This window comes from Podarcis melisellensis, assembly GCF_964234715.1.
Source record: "Podarcis melisellensis genome assembly, chromosome: 10".
NCBI lineage: Eukaryota > Metazoa > Chordata > Lepidosauria > Squamata > Lacertidae > Podarcis > Podarcis melisellensis.
Genome location: NC_138542.1, coordinates 34,993,143 through 35,013,839, shown reverse-complemented (window position 1 = coordinate 35,013,839; position 20,697 = coordinate 34,993,143). Strand labels below are relative to the sequence as shown.

Genomic DNA, 20,697 nt, shown 5'->3' with positions numbered 1-20,697 from the left:
TTATTCTGAGAAAAGTGAAGATACTGGTCACAAGGATCTAGGTGAGCAGAGCCAGCCAGCCACCCAACCTCTCCACCCCACCAGGCTATGTGTGTTCAGTGGCGTAGCGTGGGTTATCAGCACCCGGGGCAAGGCAAGTAATTTGCGCCCCCTAACCCATGGATTTGCGCCCCCTAACCTGTGGATTTCCCTAACCCCCAGATGTTGCGCCCGGTGCGGCCGGCCCCCCCTGCACCCCCCACGCTACGCCACTGTGTGTGTTTCAAGTGAGTGGGGATGTCATTCCATTCAGCTCTACTGGCTGAGCCAGCTGCTGTCACCAGATGACACAAGCATCATTCTATTAGGGTTGTGCTCCCCATTCTACTTGCTATACATGCAGGTGGTAGGCCCATGGGGAGCTCCAAGGGTGGGGCTGAATGGACCTGGGATCCACTGAATCCCAAAGTTTGGTTGATGGCATTGAGGCTGATCCAGTGTGGGGTGGAGGGTAAGGATCGGGGGGGGGGAGGAGGAAGGCGGGTGTGGTGGGGATTACCGGGTGTCACAACTGAGGGGGTGACAAAATGCTGGCCAGCACTCACCACGGGGCCTGCGGCACGCCCGAGCCATGCGTCTCTCCTGGGAGTGACGCGGTGGGTTGGGCGCCCACAGGCTCCACTCTGCCCTAAACAGTCCACTTGCCGCCTCAGCTGTAGGGCGGCTGAGTGGGAGGAGGCAGGCAGACTCCTTGGAGGCCCGGCAGAGCATCCTGCCCTGGCTGGCCCTGCCCCTGGGCACATGCGCCGCCCCAGGCACCCGATCGGCTTGCTCCGCTGCTGGTAAGGACTGCAGCCTTAGAGAATGAGAGAAAGAAGCATATGCATTGGCCTGCAGAAACCAGGCTTTACTTTTTCAGTGCAGTCAAATGCAAGTTAACAGGTGTAGTAGGGAGACCTTAGGCATAAAGCCAGTGTGTGAAAATCTCAGGTGCAAATCAGTGGTCAGCATGAGGATAGCTCACTGGGTAGCCATAGCAAACTGTAAAGCAGGATAAAATTTGCAAGGATAAAATGAAAGATAAACTAAGCCATGAACTTCTTAGAGGAAAGGGAGGGTAATGCATAACAGTAGAATGCAATCACCTATCTTTCTGTTTTCTAAGATGCCCTACTTGGTTGTCATGTATATATTTATTACTATTAATATAGTCACCACTATTATTTCCATACCCATTTATGCTAACTATTTCAAAACCTATCAAAGACTCATATGCATACCAGCATACAGAATCTACAAGTTAATTTTTAGCTGACAAAAACAGTTATTCAACTTAAATATATCCTATGATAACTGTGTGTTGGCTTCTTTAAAAAGCTTGAAACAGAACTTCATCCTTGCGAGTTTCCATTTCACGGAAGATCTAACTTTAAAATACTTAGCTGCAACTTCTGTTTGTGGAAAACTGTGGGCTGAAAAAGGTACATGATGCAAGAAGGTGCTCACAGGCCTGTGAGTTTTACTTCTAATGTAACATTGCCCCTACCATGTTCCCTGGAAGCCACATGGGGCCACTTGTTTCTGTGCTGCTCTTCGCATGATAGGTAAAAAGAACTATCCGATCCAAAGATCATGTTGTTTTTAAATCTGCCTCCATATCTGTTGCTGAGGTACTGAAGCAGCATATATATCCTGGCCTGAGATCCCAAACTTTCAATGTTTTTAATTTAAGAACAAAACAGAATGGCTTCTAGTCAAGGTAGATATGATTTGATTTAAGTAAGACTTGATTTAAATCTTTTACAGAAAGACTCATTCTTGCTGGTATAATCTTAGTATTTGCAACCAGATGAAGGTTTCATTTTCGGAATAATAAATTTTCAGAGTAGCTTTTACAGTCCTATAAAAAAATTACTGATTTGGTTATACTGTTAGAAATACATCAACAGATAATTATAAAATTATTGTGAGGTTTAATAAGTTAACTGTTTATATTTGGACAACTTTTCTGCTGTACTTTATTGGAAGTACATTTCCTTAATAACAATTGAAACAATTTATTTAACTAAAACAATAACATTATAGCATATGTATCCATGTTTGTTAACTGATGTGGTTAAACAATTAGATTGAGTTTTAGCACACATGAAAAACTTAAAAGAAATCCTTATTTCATGATTAATAGCCTTTGAACTATAATGTAACTTAAATAGAAAACTATCTTTAGAAAGGTTTTTAATAGACCAATCTTGGTCGATTAAAAATCTTTCTACAGATAGTTCTGAATGGAATAGACCAGGGGAGAAAACTCCCATGATTAACTTTTCTTAAGATGGTATTGCTGTGTGATCAGTTTTTTGCCATAGTTTTAAGCAACCGCATTTTCTAAAAAAATTAAATATATGGTGAAATATATTCAAATAAAACCACTTCTTTGAAAAATAGCTTGCCACACTTAGTTACAGAAAAAGTAGAAACTCATCTTACCTATAAATAAATGGTGCTACTGTGGCCGTATTTGGGTGGCTGTATTGCTGTTGCTGAGGAAGTTGCACAATACTGCTTCCTGGTGCTTGCCCACTAGTTGCAGCAATGGAAAGAGCAGCAGATGAACTAGGGGTAAGAGCCGTACTAGATTCCTTTCCTTCAGAAGAGGGAAGACCAGAAGGAGTGTATGCTTTCTCATTACCTTGCGATTTTGCTGTTGACTGGGGTTGGTTCCCCTTTGCACTCCTCAATTTTTCCGCCTCTTTACTTCCTGAACATGCCGGTGAAGTACTTTGCTTTGATGTCGGTACTTTTGATCCAGGTTTTGGTATACCACTAGATGAAGGTATTAGACTTTCCTTCTTGGCTGATGCAGCCTTGTTCCCCTTGGGGATCAGGCTCGCAATTTTTGAGGTCTTTTTTGCAGGTGTCTCTGTGGCCTGGTCCTTCTCTTCCTTCGCCGTCTTCTCAGTGCAAACTTTGTTTTTGTCCCTGCTCTTTTCCTCTTTGTCCTTTGGCTGTAGCAAAGACTTTTTATTGCTGAGATTTTTGCTTCCAGCTTTTGGAGGGGTTAGTTTAGGTGATATTTTAGGGCTGCTGCTGCTGGTGGAGCCAGCACTGTTGAGACCACCGCCGAAGCCGTCCATTTCGCCACAATCTAAAAAGGCTTCTTCGTCTCTCCCGCTGTCACTGGGACCTGAACTGGATGACAAGGGAGGCCGCAAAACAGTCCTAGCGTTAACCAACTTGAATTTCTCTAACATGGATTTCTGCCCAGATGAAGGAGTTTTGGGCCCTTCAGAAAGGGGTGGCTTAAGCCTATCTGAAGGTGGCGTAGGAGAGGTTGCGGGACTGGGCTGCTTGACAGACAGCATGGTAGAGGTGGCACTGTGTTTGACATTCATGGATTTGCTGCGCCAAGGCTTGCTGGCACTTGGAGAGGGGATGGCAGAGACCGGCTGCTGCCCAGTGCTGGTGGGATGCTGTACATTTCCATTCATGCCTGCAGATGGATGAGGACCTTTGGGTGATTCTGGTTTTGAAAGAGAAAAACACGAGGGCATTAAAACTGCAGAGCTCCCCAAACTATGCATTCCAAATGATGATGATGGATGATATAAATATGTATACTGCCCTATGCCTGCAGGTCTCAGGGAAGTTCTAACATAAAAACACACAATACATAATAAAAACAAAAACAATCCAATAATCTTTCAATTAGTTGCACAATTGAAAGCACTGTGGGAACTGAGCCTTCTAAAACATGTTCCCATTGACCTAGTTTAAATACGTAAGCCTACCCTCTTGTCGTTTCTCCAAACTTGTCAGAAACTTAAGTACAAAAATACCTTTTGATTGCTTAAATTATTTTCCTCACAAATCATGCATTATAATTGCTGTTTTATGCTCAGCAAAAAGCGTTTTGGATTGGAGGAAGCTTCAGCCGCCCACGTATTAACAGGAGCTCCAGATTACAAAAGGATATGGCACTGGGCTGGTGGGTAAAAGGAAGAGGAACATGAATCTGTAATTATTTCCTTAAAAAAATAAATGGATGAAACTAACAGCCTTGTCCTAGAAGCCACTGTGCTAGTGAGAAAGTGTATAACTGCATGCTGCAAACAGATTCAGAATATTGGCTTGGAACGGAAACCTAGGGTGATAACAGTGAGAAGGATAACAGGAGGAATGAATCAAGATCTGAAATAATATTCTTATTGTGACATTCTAGAGGCCCTTTTGGCCACTACAAAGTCACCAAGGTCAACACAAGCCTATGTATCTGATTTAACAGGATTGAAAGTGACAGACAGCACAGTAGGATAAGTCTGCCCCACTTGCCTCATGTAGGGTCCCCTCTAGCTATGTCAGCACCAGCCATTTCCACCTGCACAGTCACATCCATCAAATCGGGGGTAAATTAAGGCTGACACTGACTGCTCTCTGGCCTGGTTAGATTAAGGTTACCAATACCTGGTATAAAAAATCCACCCCTGTGACCTTAACAGCAGCATGGAGGTATGGCATTCAGCAGGTGCATTTTATCTTGGGGCTTTAGCTCTATGACATGACTACTAAAGACATAAGGGCTCCTATGGGCAACATGAAGGAAATATCAGAAAGGTCAGGTGTAGGATTTTGTATGCAAAAGGAGCTACACCAGAAATATTTGTAAGATAGAGGATAAGGGGAATAAATGAAGCTGAAGCAAGCACAGTATGGAAGTAAAGGAATAGCAGCGATGAAACCATTCATACAAGGGTGGTGTTGCTGTTTTCAGTGGTTTACCCAACAAATATATTGGTGGAATTGAATCTCAGTAATAAAAATAGGACAGGGCTAGAAATTACCTGAGCAGACGGTATCACTATAAATTAAATAAAGGGAACAATTGAATTGAATCAGAACAAGATTGAAATTTCCACAGGCCTCAAGCTTGAAAAGGATTGGGATAATTTAACTCCCTTGTTTCTTTTTAATACTGATCATGCCAAAAAGCTTCAAGACTGAAGTGCTTAATAATACTAGGGATGCTTGAGAAATTAGTTTTCTGTGAATTCAGATGTCACATGACCTGATCTCCACCATGTGGACTGATGCGTAGATTGGAATGTAATGTTGCTCTCTGCTCAAAAATCATGCCAACATGCATTTGACCATGCACACTTCAGAATAAAATATGTTTAGAATTCCAGACACTGAGATACAGTATGCATTTATCTACATATTTTGTCATGATATACGTGTTATAAGCGTGTGTGCAAATACAGATTTTTGTGCAGTTTATTTTAAAGCGTTATCAGATTTATGTAGAAATGGTGCAAAGAAGACATAAGTGAACACATAAATTAGTGACAGTCCTACATACAGGAAAACATAGGGCGTTCAATGGTGTTGCTAAGATGACAGTAACACTCCTGTCAGCAGAACAGGGAGGGAAGTAATTTGCATTGGTACCAGTGGCAGCTTCTCTCCCAGTGCAAACAAAACCTTTGGGTGAGGGCAGATTTTCTGTAGGAGTGTGCAAGGAGTTAAAAAGAAACCCTACCCGGCTCATCATAGCCCTGATCCTGATTACCCCCCCATTGCTGCTATTTAAAGTAGAAAAAAATAACTACAAAAGGCAAAACTATACATTTATTGTTTCCTATGTGAACGTAATTTGGTTTGGAATAAACCAAGCTAATTTGGAAAACAAAGCAAAGATTTGGGGAAAGGAAGTGTTAAATAGTGATTACTCCATAGAAAACCAGTTATGTTTGCCCAACCACTGTACATAATTTAATTATTTAGATCACTTTTCCAGTTAGCTAAAAAGGATTTATAGCATGGATTTATGCTATTTAGTTCCACAGTATGTCAAAGAAAATACTCTTTCTGTATATGTAGCTAATGGTTTCAATTTGGAGCCCGTGACACAAATGGAAAAGCAAGCCTGAGGACCCAATAAAATAATCTGAGAATAATAGTTTGAAAAGAAATTGTAGCAGCATTTTTTTTGTCCTGAAAGCAGAGATTATGGAACATTCTGCTTTTACACATTAAATCATATTTGTATATGGCTTAGCGAATCAGTGACTAGCTTCACCAAGAACCTACCAGGACTATCAGTTTAGTCTTCAAAATATTAGACTTGCATAGAGGGGCAGGAGTGTGCATTCGAGGAAACTCCATCCTCAATTCCCCAGCACCACAAACGTGATAAGACATTCATGCCTCATCAGGATTTTCAGTTGTGTGGAGGCTTCTAAGCATCTTCCATCAAACACACACAGAAGCTCCTCTCAATTTTTAAATTCAATGCACAAAGCTCTGAGAGAAGCCCTCGCTGAAGGGGAAAATTAGGGCAGTGCTTATATTTGAAACCATTTTTTAGGATCCACTTTATTCAGGAAAATGTTTTCTTTTTCAGGTTCAGCAACTCTGCAGATTGGGTTATGGAAAATGTCTGCAGGTTGCTCTAATTTAATAGCCAAGTGCCCCTGTAGTGCTGCATATGGTATTCTAAACCCCCTCCATTATTTATTTATTTATTTATTTTTATCTACTGCAAATTTATTCCTACAGTAGTAAGTAATGGGATTGATTTTGGCAAATAACAATATTAACCTTTAAGGGAAGCTTTTGATGCAAGGTTAATTGTACAGCTACTCAGCACAAACAGCATGGATTATAAATATGAAACCCATAAATTATTATGAGATCTGAAGTATTTTGAAGATTCTCTTATGGCATAAAGGAACAATCAAATTATGGATAGTCATGTAAATTAGAACCAACTGTTTTCCTTTAAGTCCTTTGTTGCTCTCCTGATATATACTACCAGTATATATCTTGCTACTGTTTATTTTTAAAGCCCACGATTAACCTAGCAATCAAAATGCATTACCTCTAAAGTATTATTAAGATTCCTTTACATCAGTAATTATTATGTTGGGTAACAAACATGATGTAACAGGTTCTCCTTTAATGTCTAAAGCGGGGTTGTCAACCTGGTCCCTACCGCCCACTAGTGGGCGTTTCAGGATTTTAGGTGGGCGGTAGGGGGTTCTATGGCACAAGCTGAATTCTCCTTCCACTGAGCACTGGTGGGCGGTAAGGAAACGTTACCATCAAGAAAGATGCACTAGTGGGCGGTAGGTATAAAAAGGTTGACTACCCCTGGTCTAAACGATACTCCATAGGCATCAAATTCTCTTAATTATGAGGTGGACCATAAACCATATTGAGTCCTACCACTACCCAAAATAGGTAGAGAATAACAGATTGAACGCGATGATAAGTAATGAAGATGAAATGTTAATATTGCTTAAAGAAAGATCCTTAGAGAAAGATACCACAATAAAACTTGCTTGGTACAGAAATTTGCAATGCCTATGTGAATTAATTCCTCCCCCACATCTAACTGAACACTGGTGCTCATTCAATGACATCTACTCCCACCTTGTGGTAAAGCTGCTGCACATTGCTTTTTTTAAATGTTCTATTTTCCTGACCCCTGAGATAGGAAAAAAAAGAATATTTCAGTGACCGAATATATGCAAGAATGATATTCTTGAAGGCAGAAGGTATATAATTTACCACAAGTACGGAAGAGATGCTACAAGTAGCATCCTTGATGCAGGATGCTTTAAGACTCCATTCAACACTGAGCCATCACCGAATGTCAGATTTTATAAAGTTTCCACTGCTTAGGATTGAAATCTACCCCCAAAAAACAGCTGCTGAAAATTTATATATATCCAACTGCAGCTCAAAACGTTAGACATCTTTTGCCAGAAATAGAAGGATCCTCAGAGCCAACAATTATATTCTACTTATATCTCAGAATTAGTATTTTAAACATTTCATCTTTTTTCCCTGACTTGTGTAGAACCTTTACAGATTTGTATGCTCAGTAAGCCTGGCATCCATTCAAACACTTACCTTTTTCATTTCCATTTGCATATTGCGGAGGCTTGTTTTTGTCAATGCTATTAAAGCTCTGACTTCTCCGATTTAAATTTGAGGCTCCCTGGACTTTGGTACTGCTGCCTGCAGCTGGCACCCTTGAGGGCCCGGGAAGCCTAGAATAGCACAGTCAGAAATGAATTTCTTGCAAGTGCATGTGAGACAGTTAACTTTTCAGTTGCAGAATAAATTCACAGAGCTGATCAACAATGGTTTTAAGGAAGGTCATGACAATGAACAACAACATAATTAATGGTTAGTTAGACCATGGACAAAAGGAACACCTTAAACAGTACAAAAGAAGAAAATATGATATATACAGTCAGAGACAAACATATAAGGATCCTTTGCATTTTCCATTTACACTGCAAAAAAGATTCACCCATGTTTTTCCAGGAGCCATACAACTGTTTTATTCAAATAGTTCAGTTCCATATATTTCTAAGATAAATATAACAAAGCTAAAACAACCCATGGAATACAGTTTAGTGGAAATATATACTCTAAACACAGTTTTGAAAATAAGCACTATACTCCACGAGTGCTTTATTTCTTCTTTTGTTCCAGAAACTCAGATATCTGCAGAAGGCATTAGATGGTAAGATGAGAAATTCAACATTTTGCATTGCTCACATCTTCATTACTTCAAATGAAAACTCTTGAATTAAAGAGATCTGCTCAGGCTACATATTTCACTTGTTGGTATTTGCTGCCACCATCTGAAATATCCTGGGTATCAGAGTTAACAATAAAGATGCCACTCTCTGCAATAAGTACAGACCCACATTGTAATTATTTTGATTTGATTGTCTGGTGTAGAGATTAAGCAGTGTTGCGTTGTCTTACAAGCTGCCAATAAAAATAAATTGCTCTAGTTCAATGCACACAACTGGTACCTCAACAGACTTAAGGACAGGTTAAATCAGGATTGTGAATGTTACCTAGAAGCAGGTGTTACTAGTTTAGGATATTTCAAACATTTGCATTGTGAAATGCTAATAGCTGCCACAGTGGGAGAAAAGAGAGGAAATGCAAGAAGAAAATGAAAGGGGGCATTTGTTTAAGAAAGGGCTTTGCTTACTATAGTGGCACATCAAGAGAGCATATTTCAATATAAAACTGCAGTTGTTTAACCACTATATCTCTATCTAAGCAGGTCACCACTTTGTGAAGTAGGTAACTGGAAAATTGTGATGTTAGATGTCTAATAATCCATGTTACTTTTTAGTTTATTCTGGCTGTTGGCCTGTTCCTTTGGAATCTGCACTGTCAGCAAATCTAAGCATACAAAACTTTATCATGGCCTATAAAATCCAGATAAGACTGGGGCACTGTTAGTGAGTGGTTCCCTAGACCTCTGAGGGCACCGGTGCGTAACTTAGGGGTACTTTGCCGTCAGCTTTGACTGGTGTCCCATCTGTGCCCCTATCTGGACGGGGATAGCCTAACACCTGTTGTTTATGCTCAGGTAACCGCTAGGTTAGATTACTGAAACACCTTATATACAGGGCTTTTTTTTCAGCTGGAAGTCACTGGAACTCAGTTGCATTCATGGTGAGTTCTGGCACCTCCTTTTATAGAAAACTAGCACTGGATATGAAGGGCTACCTCTGAAAATGGTTTGGAAACTTCAACTGGTGCATAAGTTGGCAGTGAAATTGCTCATCGAGGGAAGACAGTTTGATTAAACTTTCTTCTGGCCCAAACACTGATCCTGGCCCAACTGCAGCAGCTGCCAGTTAGTATTCAGGCCCAATTCATAGTACTGTACTGCTTTTAACCAATGAAGCCTTCAATGGCTCAGGACTGAAATATTTCAAGGATTGTCTGTCCCCATATGGACTACCTCAACCCAATCCTGCAATAATCATTTGAAGCCCTTCTTCATGTGCCTCCTCCATGAGAGGTTTGGAGGGCGGCAACACCAGAACAAGCATTTTCTGCGCTGCCCCCCCCCTTTGGAATGGTGTCCCCAGGGAGGCTCACTTGGCACCCTCATTGCATATCTTTAGATACCACCAGGCAAAAATGCTTCTCTAGAAGCAGACTTTTGGCTGATTTAAGATTCTATGGGCTTTTAAATGTGTCTGTGGGAGGGATGTTATTGGCTTGTTTATGTTTTATTGTGTATTTTGGCTTCTCATTTTATATTTTTATGTTGTGAACCACCCTGTGATCTTCAGATGAAGGGTGGTATACAAATTCAATTAACAACAACAACAAATCTATGGCTACTGATCCAGTTAATTTACAAATATACAAAAATGCATGTTAAAATTCAGTTGCTTATACAGTGGTACCTCAGGTTAAGAACTTAATTCGTTCTGGAGGTCTGTTCTTAACCTGAAATTGTTCTTAACCTGAGGACCACTTTAGCTAATGGGGCCTCCCACCACCACCACATGATTTCTGTTCTTATCCTGAAGCAAAGTTCTTAACTTGAGGTACTATTTCTGGGTTAGCGGAGTCTGTAACCTGAAGTATCTGCAACCCGAGGTACCACTGTATTAATAATCATATTTCTCAGGTACCTCCCTCCCTATATTCCAGTTAAGAAAATGAGGCGGGAAACAGCCCAAAAGGGCCTTTGTGATACTTGAAAACAGATCTCAAGGCTATTGTCACACACACACACACACACACACACACACAATTCATTCCATTTCCAGTCATTCTCCCACAGAATCATTTAAGCAACAAAGGAAATGCAAAGTATAAAGGAACAGGTAATTCACAAGGAACATACTTCTGGTCAAAAATGTACAAACACTGTTATAAATTTATATCATTAGACAAGAAACAGTTGTTAGAGCCCAGACATGATGAATTGTGAAGGAGACAAGAGAGCCTACAATAAATGCAGACAGAAAACCTATGACCACAGGTGCACAACAACTGTGCTTTGGTATAGCTCATTCCAGGCTATCACCAGCAGTTCAGCTTACAATAGAAAACTGATGCCATACATTGGATTACACAGCTGATAGTTCATTGTTAGCAATGAACTGCAAAGCAAATAATGTAAACAGTTTCATTTTTTAACTACACATAATCAACACAGACTGAACAAAACAAGAGGAGCTAGGAGTCCTCCTTTTGGAAGTAAATGCACAGATTTTAGTGTTTATAATAGAGAAGTCAATGGCGGAGGTAGAACAGGCAATCAACATGCAAGCCATCTAAGACTAAGATTTTGTTTCATTTAAAGACAATTCATTGTTTCAATTCATTTAATTCCCAGCTCCACACAAACAAAAGTTGTCCCTAACAGTAGAAATTTCTCACAATACTTTATTAAATACATTTCAGGCTGAAGCAGTGCTAATTCTTCTACCCAAGTGGTTCTTAAACTATTTTCATAGGAAGCTGGTCGCACTGAGTCAGACCTTTTAATTCAGTATCATCTACACTGGCTAGCAATGGCTGAGAGCTTCAGAATATTTACTAGCCCTGCCTGGAAACTCTGTGCTTTTACCACTGTGTTACAGCCCTTCCTGTCAGGGGCCCCCCAATGAAAAGACTGATAAAGGCATAAATATTCATTCATTGCTTTTCTGATCTTACTATATTACCCTTGCAGTGCCCAGGCTGCATGTGATATCAACATTCTAGGGTTCAACTTACATAAAATGAGCAGCAGACCCCAAACTCTACACTAGCAATGAGGAATATGGGCAAGAATGGTCTGCAATAGACAGATTCTGACAATAAGTTATGGGATGTTTTAAGTGGCAGTCTAATAAATGCAATAAAGAAGGGATCCAAAAGGTGAAGTTTGAGCATTATTGTTCTAATCCTTTCCCACACTAACAACCCTCCTGAATTTTAAAATTTACAGTTGTTTTCCACCAAGATAAACAGTATCATACAGTTCAATTTCTGCTCTATTGAGCTGGGCCAATAAACTGAAAAACTGATTAGTAGAATTTTTATTCACTTGTGAACCAAATTATGGGAGCAGACAGACATAACCTGAATAAAGAGCTTGCAGTGGTGCTGTGATGTCACAACTGAGCCAATATATGTCCTTGACCACTACACCCCTCTCTGGATCATTCACTCGCTGCTAGCCTTCTTCAGCTGATTAAAAGCCACAAAGCTTTATTTAGCCAAGTACCTGAAATGGGATGCTTCCCAGCTCAGGCACCCAAGTGCATGATAGGTTGTTAATTTTTCCCCAGACAGGTAGAGGAGCCACAGCAGAAGTTGGCAAAGAGTAAGGGGCAATGTGGGTAAGAATGACAGTGTGGATTTCATTGTATGATTCTCTATCAACAGATCAGATGCAAAGTTTCCCCTGTGGCAGAGCTAAATAATATGCTTCAAGTCTGTCTCTAGTCTGTGTGTTGAGCAAGAAGCATAAGAGCACTAAAATCCCTCTAGAAAGTTGACAGCTCATTTAAATCAATTATTTTACATACAGTATGCTAAGTTGCAACACACAGATATCCCTACAGCTATTATACAAAGCTGTTATTTTTGCAGTCTTGGGCAAGGCTTTTCCACTGGCCAACTAAAAATTATGCAAAGCTTGCATTTAAAAGCTATGGTGATAAAGAGTTGAATGTCTACTGTGGTTTAAAGAATAAAATGCCAGTGGGCAGTGACTCCATTAAGTATCACTAGCAAGCAATAAATTAGAGATGTTAACTGACCTAGAAGGCTTTTTTTGACTGGTTGCAATTCCACTGTGATTAGACTGAGTTGCATATCTGGCTGTCAGACTGTATGAGAAGAAACAGAGAAATTGAATTAACGGATTTGATTTTTTTTGAATATGCATAAAAAGCAAAAACTTACCACCAAATGATGACTTAATGTTATGCAAATAAGAACATGGATAGAAAACAAATTAATCAAAGAATGCATTAAATGTAATGATTATACCATGAGTTTTCAAAGTACGGACTATGTTGTAATGCAAGGCGTTGTAAACTGTCCCATCCACAGATTCCCAGAGTGGTGAAACCTATGGGAGTAAGATGTGGGAAAGGAATTGGAGTGGGCAGACTGGTGCAATGTGTGTACTAAGAAACCTCTATTATCTGTTTTTCCTAAGACTAAAAAAATAACATTTAAGATCTTACACAGGTGGTACTTGACACCCCAGAGGTGCAACAGAAACAGTTCTCTATTTTCACCACACTGTTGAAGGAAATGTGGCTAGGCTGGAACCTTCTACCATATGTGGTGATCATTAGAAGCTCTACACATGGTTTAAAAGACATTCTTACAAGAGATTACTCAACAGTCTTTGCACCCAATTAGCTCTGTTAGCCATTTTTGATGGGGAGAACAGGAACATTTCTATTGGCATTCAGTTGCACACAACTGGAAGAATTTGGACAATTTATCTAAAGACTGTGGGTGCCAACAAATCTGGTCAATTGTTCCTATAGAGAGATTTACCAAACAAGCTTTAGATGGAGAAAAAGACAATGATTTTATTGAGTTTTGGTAGGCATGTATTGCTTGTGTGAATAAGAATAAGTAAAGCTCACAACTGCCAGCCCCACATGGTAATCTCTGGCAGAATGTTCTTGTTTAAGTCTTGCTTTTTTTTTATTCAGGAGCAGAAGGGAGTGAGTGGGGGACTGGAGATACTACTTTTGTTTCTGTAATATTGTTCTTTATGTTGACCATGGTAAACTGTCCACATTCTAGCTGGGTTAAAACTCAAGATGTATCATTGCTGAGCAAACTCAGAGCTTATTGCAGATACAAATACTGGCACTGAACTTTGCAGTAGATGCCATAAAATTTTATCTAAGCATCCACTTTCAACACTAATTGAGGGTATCATCTTTGCTGAAGAAAGCCATTATTTATTGGGAAGGGAAACTTGTGGCCTCCAGATGTTGTTGGACTCCGACCTCAATCAGCTCCAACCAGCAGGGCCAGTAGTTATGGATGATGGGAGATTTAATCCAGCAACATCTGGTGGGCTGCAGTTTGCCCATTCCTGCTTTAAAAGGACACCCAAAAGTATTAATGGGGACCATGTGCCATGTGTTACCGTCAAACTTCATTAAAAAGCACACTAAAGATTTTATACAGCATTTTAGGGCTGCTTTACTAAAATCAACTTTTTTGTGAGAAGAACTAACCAGAATGACAGAGCAGAATGACACTGTGTAGCAGACAAATCTACTTTTTCATTATATTATGACACATTCGTCCCACTGTTATTATCCAGCACTACTGGCTTGGAAACATGGATACAATGACGATGTGTTCTGTAAGCACAGTCTATGCTAGAAACATGCATAGCAATGATGCACAAAATGAAAATCAAAGGAAGGTGCTGGTGTTAGTAAAGAACATAGCATGGTTAATTCTAAGAGGTGATGATAGTGACAAGTGATGTGATGAGATTTGGCCAGGAATATATGACAAGGGATGTAACTAGACCACTTATAACTTTGTGAAACTGTTGCTGGACTGTATAACTTATTACAGCTGGGAATCACAAGGCTAAATCCTTCATGCCGCTACCCCTTGCTGCCCCCAAAAGTGATGGAAAGTTAGGTGCCTGACTTTTCCCATTACACAAGTGAGAGCTTGCAGGAACACACAATCGGGAGGGAATGCAGAATGGGAAGAACGCAATAAGGTGGTGCTGAGCTGGGCTTCATCTAGATTGTCCTAGCAGTGCACAGCTAGTATTAACAGTATCAGAGAAAACACTGCTGCAATCCAGGGATTTGGAACCAAGTTCACATATACTGAGTGACGCTGTTGAAACTCAGCATTTGTCCATTTGGAAGTCAAATCTAGTATGTTCGTAATTCTTGAATGTAACGTAATTCCAATGAACGTTAATATTTTCATACTTCAAGCCAAGTTTGGTTCCAAGTTAGTTTGTATTTTCTGTGTCTGTGCAGTTGGAAAGAAAAGTAGTGAACATACAGTGATATGGGGTGATCTGAGGGCTTTCAAACCATTTCTTTTTTATTTTAACTTCCTTGCCAATAAAGATTAGAGCCTGAACTTCCTTGCATGTCAAAGTCTCTCTGGCAGACTAGGAAGCATACTTCTTGCCAGTAGTGGCTGGCGAGGCACTGTGGGTAGGACAGTTTTGTTGACTTCACTTCCCAATGCTGCACATCACTGTCATCACCAAGAGGGAGGCAGCAGGAAGCTTGATATGGCAGCAGTAGTGGAGCTACTCTGATGCTCCTGCCACTACACTTGCACTGTGCTGAACTTCCCATCGATGGCCTGCTCATCCCCTTCTCAGTAACTGGCCTCAACATGCAACATTGGGAAGCCAGATCAGCAAACCATTCCAGTCTGTGCCACCCTGCCAACTGCTACTGGTTCTTGCCACGCACTTTCAAAGCAGGGCAAGAAATGCCCCTGGAAATGGCTCAATGTGATCAAATAGCATTATTTATTTTTCAGGGAGCATGCAGAGGAAGAAAGAAGACTGTCCACATGGACCTATGGAGGCAACTTTTACACACACAGCCTAATTAAGCACCAGGAAATAAATGTTACATTATGACGTAAGTGCCATTTCCAGGGACAATTCTGGGCCTACTTTTAAACTATGTGCTCCCTAGTCTCTTAAAGGGGGCTTCTACATTTAAAGAAGTTAAATAAAATGGTTTTAAAGCACTCAGACGGCCTCACACTACTGCAGGTTTAAATTTGAAGATACTTCAACATTTTGAACTATCAAAAGAACTTTTGGCAAAGTTGTAATGTTGGATTTGTTACTTGGCAAGAAAATTACCCTTTTTGATTTAGCAAGTTCACCCTTCACACTAATATTGAGGAGTGAACTCTGGAAACTGTCAGAGAAAGAGAAATCAATGGGCATGGTCAAAGTTTTGTCTGGATTTTGTTTTCCCCAGCAGCAGCGTGAGATGGTAATATGGAGTGGAGATAAGGGGTGAATAGGAGAGGCAACTTGGAACAGCATTCAGTTTGAGGCTATGCTTGCCTGTTGGAAAAGTGAAACAAGTAAAAAGGGCTGCAATTTTGGTGTAAACCAAATCACTTGGCATTATGAATATAAAAATGATGACTATTAGTTTCTATGTGATAGGCTGGCATTATTCCCCAGTCTCTTCCTGTAAGCAAGAATGGTTCTATGTGGAAAATGGGAAAAGTACTTTGAGTGACTCACAAAGGCAGCTAGCTACTTACTGAAAAGTGACTTAAGGGAGAAAAAGTCTAGATTGCAGTGCAATAGACTACTCATTTCATCAACAGACACCACTAAACTCATGTCATCAGGAATCATAAGGGAAGAATACTAGCCTGTGGTGAATACTAAAGCTAATAGTGAAGCCTGTGATTTATTATTGAAGCCTTGGGTAATAAAGCAAATAGTATAGTCCTTTATTGGATTAAAAACAGGTTGCAAAGCAATGCAGATATGCCAATGATCTGAAAAGTCAAATATGTTGTTAATTGTAGGAGCAATTTTGTCTTATATGGGAAGAAAATCCCCAAACTAACCATAAAGCTCAAAAAAACTTAAGCATACAATTTTTCTCTTTTAGTTTCCAACACTTTTAATGAGATCTCACATGTATAGCTTATATAAAAATGATAGAATATGAAATTATTATGCACTGTAAAAACTACACCAACCTAGATATGATTATGTCTAGATATGGTTATGTTTCCTTTTACAGAGGAAAAAATATATGACAAGAGACAGTATTCAAAACAAAATAATAAGAACACATACCATTACCAGATCTGGATGTGAACTTGTATCTTGCATTCATGTTCACAGAACAATTACACTGGAGACAACTGAGTGCCATAGAGGTTATCACAAGAAACAGGAATGCTTTAGAAATACCAGCATTGTCTTGCTTACTTGGCAAAATTAGCAAGAGCCAAAATGCACAAACTGGTGGGCACAGAGTAAAATTGCTTTGCTTATCTTGCACATGACAGTTGTTGATCTCAACACAGTCCAGCATTCACAGCAACCAACTAAATGCCTAGCCAAGACATGAGGAAAAGAGCCCTCTGTTGCAAGGCCATTACTTTACCTAGCTCCGTATTGTTTCAAATAGTCATCCCTTCCCAGCCCCTGCCTAGGGAAGCCAGGAATTGGCTACAGCCTCTGTCCTGCTGGATAAATTTGTCTACAAGTAACATCCTCCAAACAGCAAAGTTTGTAACAGTATTTATGCACACAGTCATAATTGTAATCCTAGTAGTTATTTTGTTTATTTAACATGTGCATGTTGAGGTGTAGGAACCTGTGCCCCCACCCCAAAAATGTAAAGGTTCCAGGCTTTCATCAACCCCAGCTAGCACTGACAACTGCATTTGACTCCTTCCTTAAAGACACAGTCAGAACCGGTCAGTACCAGTCAGTACAATGTACTTGGATATGTTAGACATATTGAACAAAGTCCACCACAAAAGGCTCCTAGGGAAACTCATGGGATAGAATGAAAATGGATTGACTGAGAACTTAAAAGTTAATAACCAAAATTAGGAAACAAAGAGTAGGCAGAGGGGACCCAGCACCCTTAATCTTTGACCTCTATCCATGCTGACTGAGGCTGATGGGAGCTAGATTCCAACATCTGGAGAGGCACAGGTAGTCCACCCATGATAAAAGCAATTCACTCAATGAACCTAATCTATAAATATGGAAATTTGTTATTTCTTTTTACTATCCAGCAGGTGAGGTGGTAGATGTGCTGAATCACTGTGATAATGGGCTGGATGAGGATCAATTCACTCAATCAATCAATTAAAAAAAAGCTCATACCAGACGAAACAGAGATACTGGTAGTTCCTCCTGATACAAACAGCATGCAGTAAATAAAAAATGAACTTTAGCTATGGTTCATGACTTGTCTGGAGCAAGCCAAGGTATGACACTGGGCTTGGACATAATGCTAAACCAAACTATGGCTTGGCTTTGAAAAGAGCAGCAGGAGGAAGACCAAGGAAGGGGCAAACAACTGTGAATTTTGCTCCATGAAGTTGTATGTTTGCTCATTTAGTCATGGTTTGTCCTAGTGTTACATGTGAACCAGGCTGTTGATTGGCTTCAAAAAAAACTCACAAGAACGGCTAGTCCAGTGAGAGTCATTATTCCCTTTGCTTTTTCTTTGAAAGAGCAAAGTAAAACATTACCTACAAAAAAACCAGCCATAAGTACCAACCAGCCAAATATATTTGCTTTTCTAAAGTAACACAGGGTGAACTTTAATGAATTAAGCAAATCCATCTGGCTGTCAAGCTGCGACCACTATTTCTATATGTGATAATGTTGGTTTGCCTGCATTTAGGAATTTTGCTGACAGCTTCTTGAAATCAGTTACCAACTAATCCACAAATGGGACAGAACTTTCATCTACATGTGTTTTCCCTTAGCATCTGGGTGGTTGAAAGATCATCGCCATGGCAAGCTTAGATATATGCTGCAATGTTGAAACAAACTAGCAAAATATGTCATAAAATATAATATAATCATTGTTGCCATGCATTTCTGCTGACAGGTATAAATAAGGCCATCAGAGCTGTGACCTTTGTGTATGTGTAAAATAAACGAAAATGAATCTGTGACTAACTCGCAAGTGAAATGTAGAAAAAGAGAATTCAGCAGAACTGTTCAATATAACTATTTTCAATCCTTTCTCAGAAACAAAGGCTTATTGATGGCCAAAATGTCTCTCTTGTAAAACACCCTTTCCTTTCATATTTATCTGGATGGATTTGGGGCAGTCAACATTATATCCTCCAGATGTTGCTAAACTACAACTCCTATCATCCCTGACTCCTTGGCATCCTTTGCAGTCTAAGGAAGATGGGAGCTGTACTGCAACAACTCCTTGACAACCACAGAAATATTAACAGCCTGGATATAAAGAAGGTTCCTCACTGGAAAGATACAAAGCTACTTTGATGCAGATTAATATGCTAACTTCCTCTCATTGCACCTTCTTTGAACATGCAAAGTGTGAATGTATTCACACATCTCTGAAGAAACATCATATGTTAGCTCTACTGGCATATGAACAAAAATAAGCCCCTACTTTGCACATTTCACGGGGAAACTGAATAATTCATGCATCCTCTCTGTTTGTTTTACCATCCAAGACTCAGGCATAGGCAAACTCGGCCCTCCAAATATTTTGGAACTACAACTCCCATCATCCCTAGCTAACAGGACCAGTGGTCAGTGGTGATGGGAATTGTAGTCCCAAAACATCTAGAGGGCCAAGGTTTCCTATGCCTGATTCCAGTTCTCCTTAGTGCATCAGACAAAGTGATCTCCTCCCACCCCCCCAGCCTTTGGAAAATGCACATTCTTCTCAGTGGAGAACTTCCCATATGCTTGTCAGCCTCTACAATGATCTACACTGATCAAGGGCCAAGCAAAGGCCAATTACTCTGATTAATGTTTTTACAATCTACACTCCCTCACAGAGAAACATAACCATAGTGCCAGGCCACATTTTTACCCTATTTTATTGGACCACGAGGAATGGCTCAATAGATCTTCATATTCCAATACATCAAGATCAGTGTGAGACATCTTTTTACTGTGCGCTCTTAAAGTTACAGTCATTACATTAAATGATTCTACCTGATGAAAGGTATTCAAAGTACAGTAACATAAGGAATCTCAATGTTCCTTTTATCTTTTTTTGGGGGGCGGGCAGGGAATACATCCCAAACAATGCAACTCTAATTGTAATATACCAAATACAACTATTTTCAGCAATATAGTGTCCATGCTATACATGCACATTCAAACACAAATTAAGACAAGCTATCTGCAAATGTTAGGATGAATGAAAACAATTTAATTTTTGGGAAATGATTCAGTTCATTTCCAAGCCAATCACAATTTAGCCTCGCTTATCCTCCCTCCTCTGTATCTCTTGAACCCATCCCAGCTGCCCTGAACCACCCCACCCTGCAGCCCTTTCATCTTCCTTTTAAAACACGCTTACCAGCTGGGCCAGAAGTGGCAATGCTGCTCCAGCCACAGTAAAAGGGGGGAGTGTTTCTTCCTCCCACTTGGCCCCAGCCTCTTGCAAAGAACCAATTGCCCCTTGGGAAACTACAATGACTGCAATGTAAGTACTACCCAATGTAGTTATTGCAATATTATAGTGTCATGAGCTGCAAGGCACTTTTCCTAATGACTTTACGCTTCATTGGGAAAACAGTGCACACCTGTTGCCAACTATCCCACTGTAGATTGCATTTCAATAGCTAAAGCAGAAAAAAGGAATGAGAGAGAAACACTTTTAAATTCAACTCCTTACTCTTCAAAAGCACTGAAAAGATGATGAGTGAAAAATTTACACAAAGCAACGTGTTGTATTCAATTAAATATATATCACAAAATGTGCAGATTTGTTCTAACCATGAATTATTAAAATAAGTTATGAAGTGTATTCTTTATTCATGCTTACCAAAGTCTAATCATCTGTGTGTTGTGTTACTATTCTTACAGAATGAATTAAAGAAATATGTTTCACTGTATAAATAAAATCCAGTTGATTATCCCCTGTTGATAATCCAGATTTGAATTTTCTAGACAGCACTAACAGTGATATAACAGAGTACTTTAGAAGCCTAGGTGAGTAGACTTCCAGTTTCCATTTATTATACCTTCTACGAACCATGTTCAGTAAACTAAAAGATAAATGCAATTTAGGAGTGTATTACTCCATTTATAAGAATGTAAACAAACAGTGCATATTATTCAGAAAAGTAATCTCTGTTGTGCTTTAAGAACTGGGTGCTTTCTTGCCCTACCAGAGAAGATCATGTTCA

At 39.9% G+C, this 20,697-nt stretch overlaps 1 protein-coding gene across 10 annotated transcripts in view; it reads right to left on the bottom strand.

Annotated features, from left to right (window-relative positions):
• NAV3 (neuron navigator 3) overlaps positions 1-20,697 on the bottom strand; it is a 430,775-nt gene that overhangs the window by 127,894 nt on the left and 282,184 nt on the right. For 8 of the 10 annotated variants that reach the window (XM_081929091.1, XM_081929086.1, XM_081929090.1 and 5 more), the window contains 3 exons: positions 12,573-12,641; positions 7,894-8,033; positions 2,467-3,499 (listed from right to left, as the gene is read on the bottom strand). In XM_081929091.1, the coding sequence (XP_081785217.1) occupies positions 2,467-3,499; positions 7,894-8,033; positions 12,573-12,641 (1,242 nt within the window). The remainder of the gene's footprint in view (positions 1-2,466; positions 3,500-7,893; positions 8,034-12,572; positions 12,642-20,697) is intronic. The other 2 variants (XM_081929093.1, XM_081929088.1) reach the window with 1 other exon arrangement.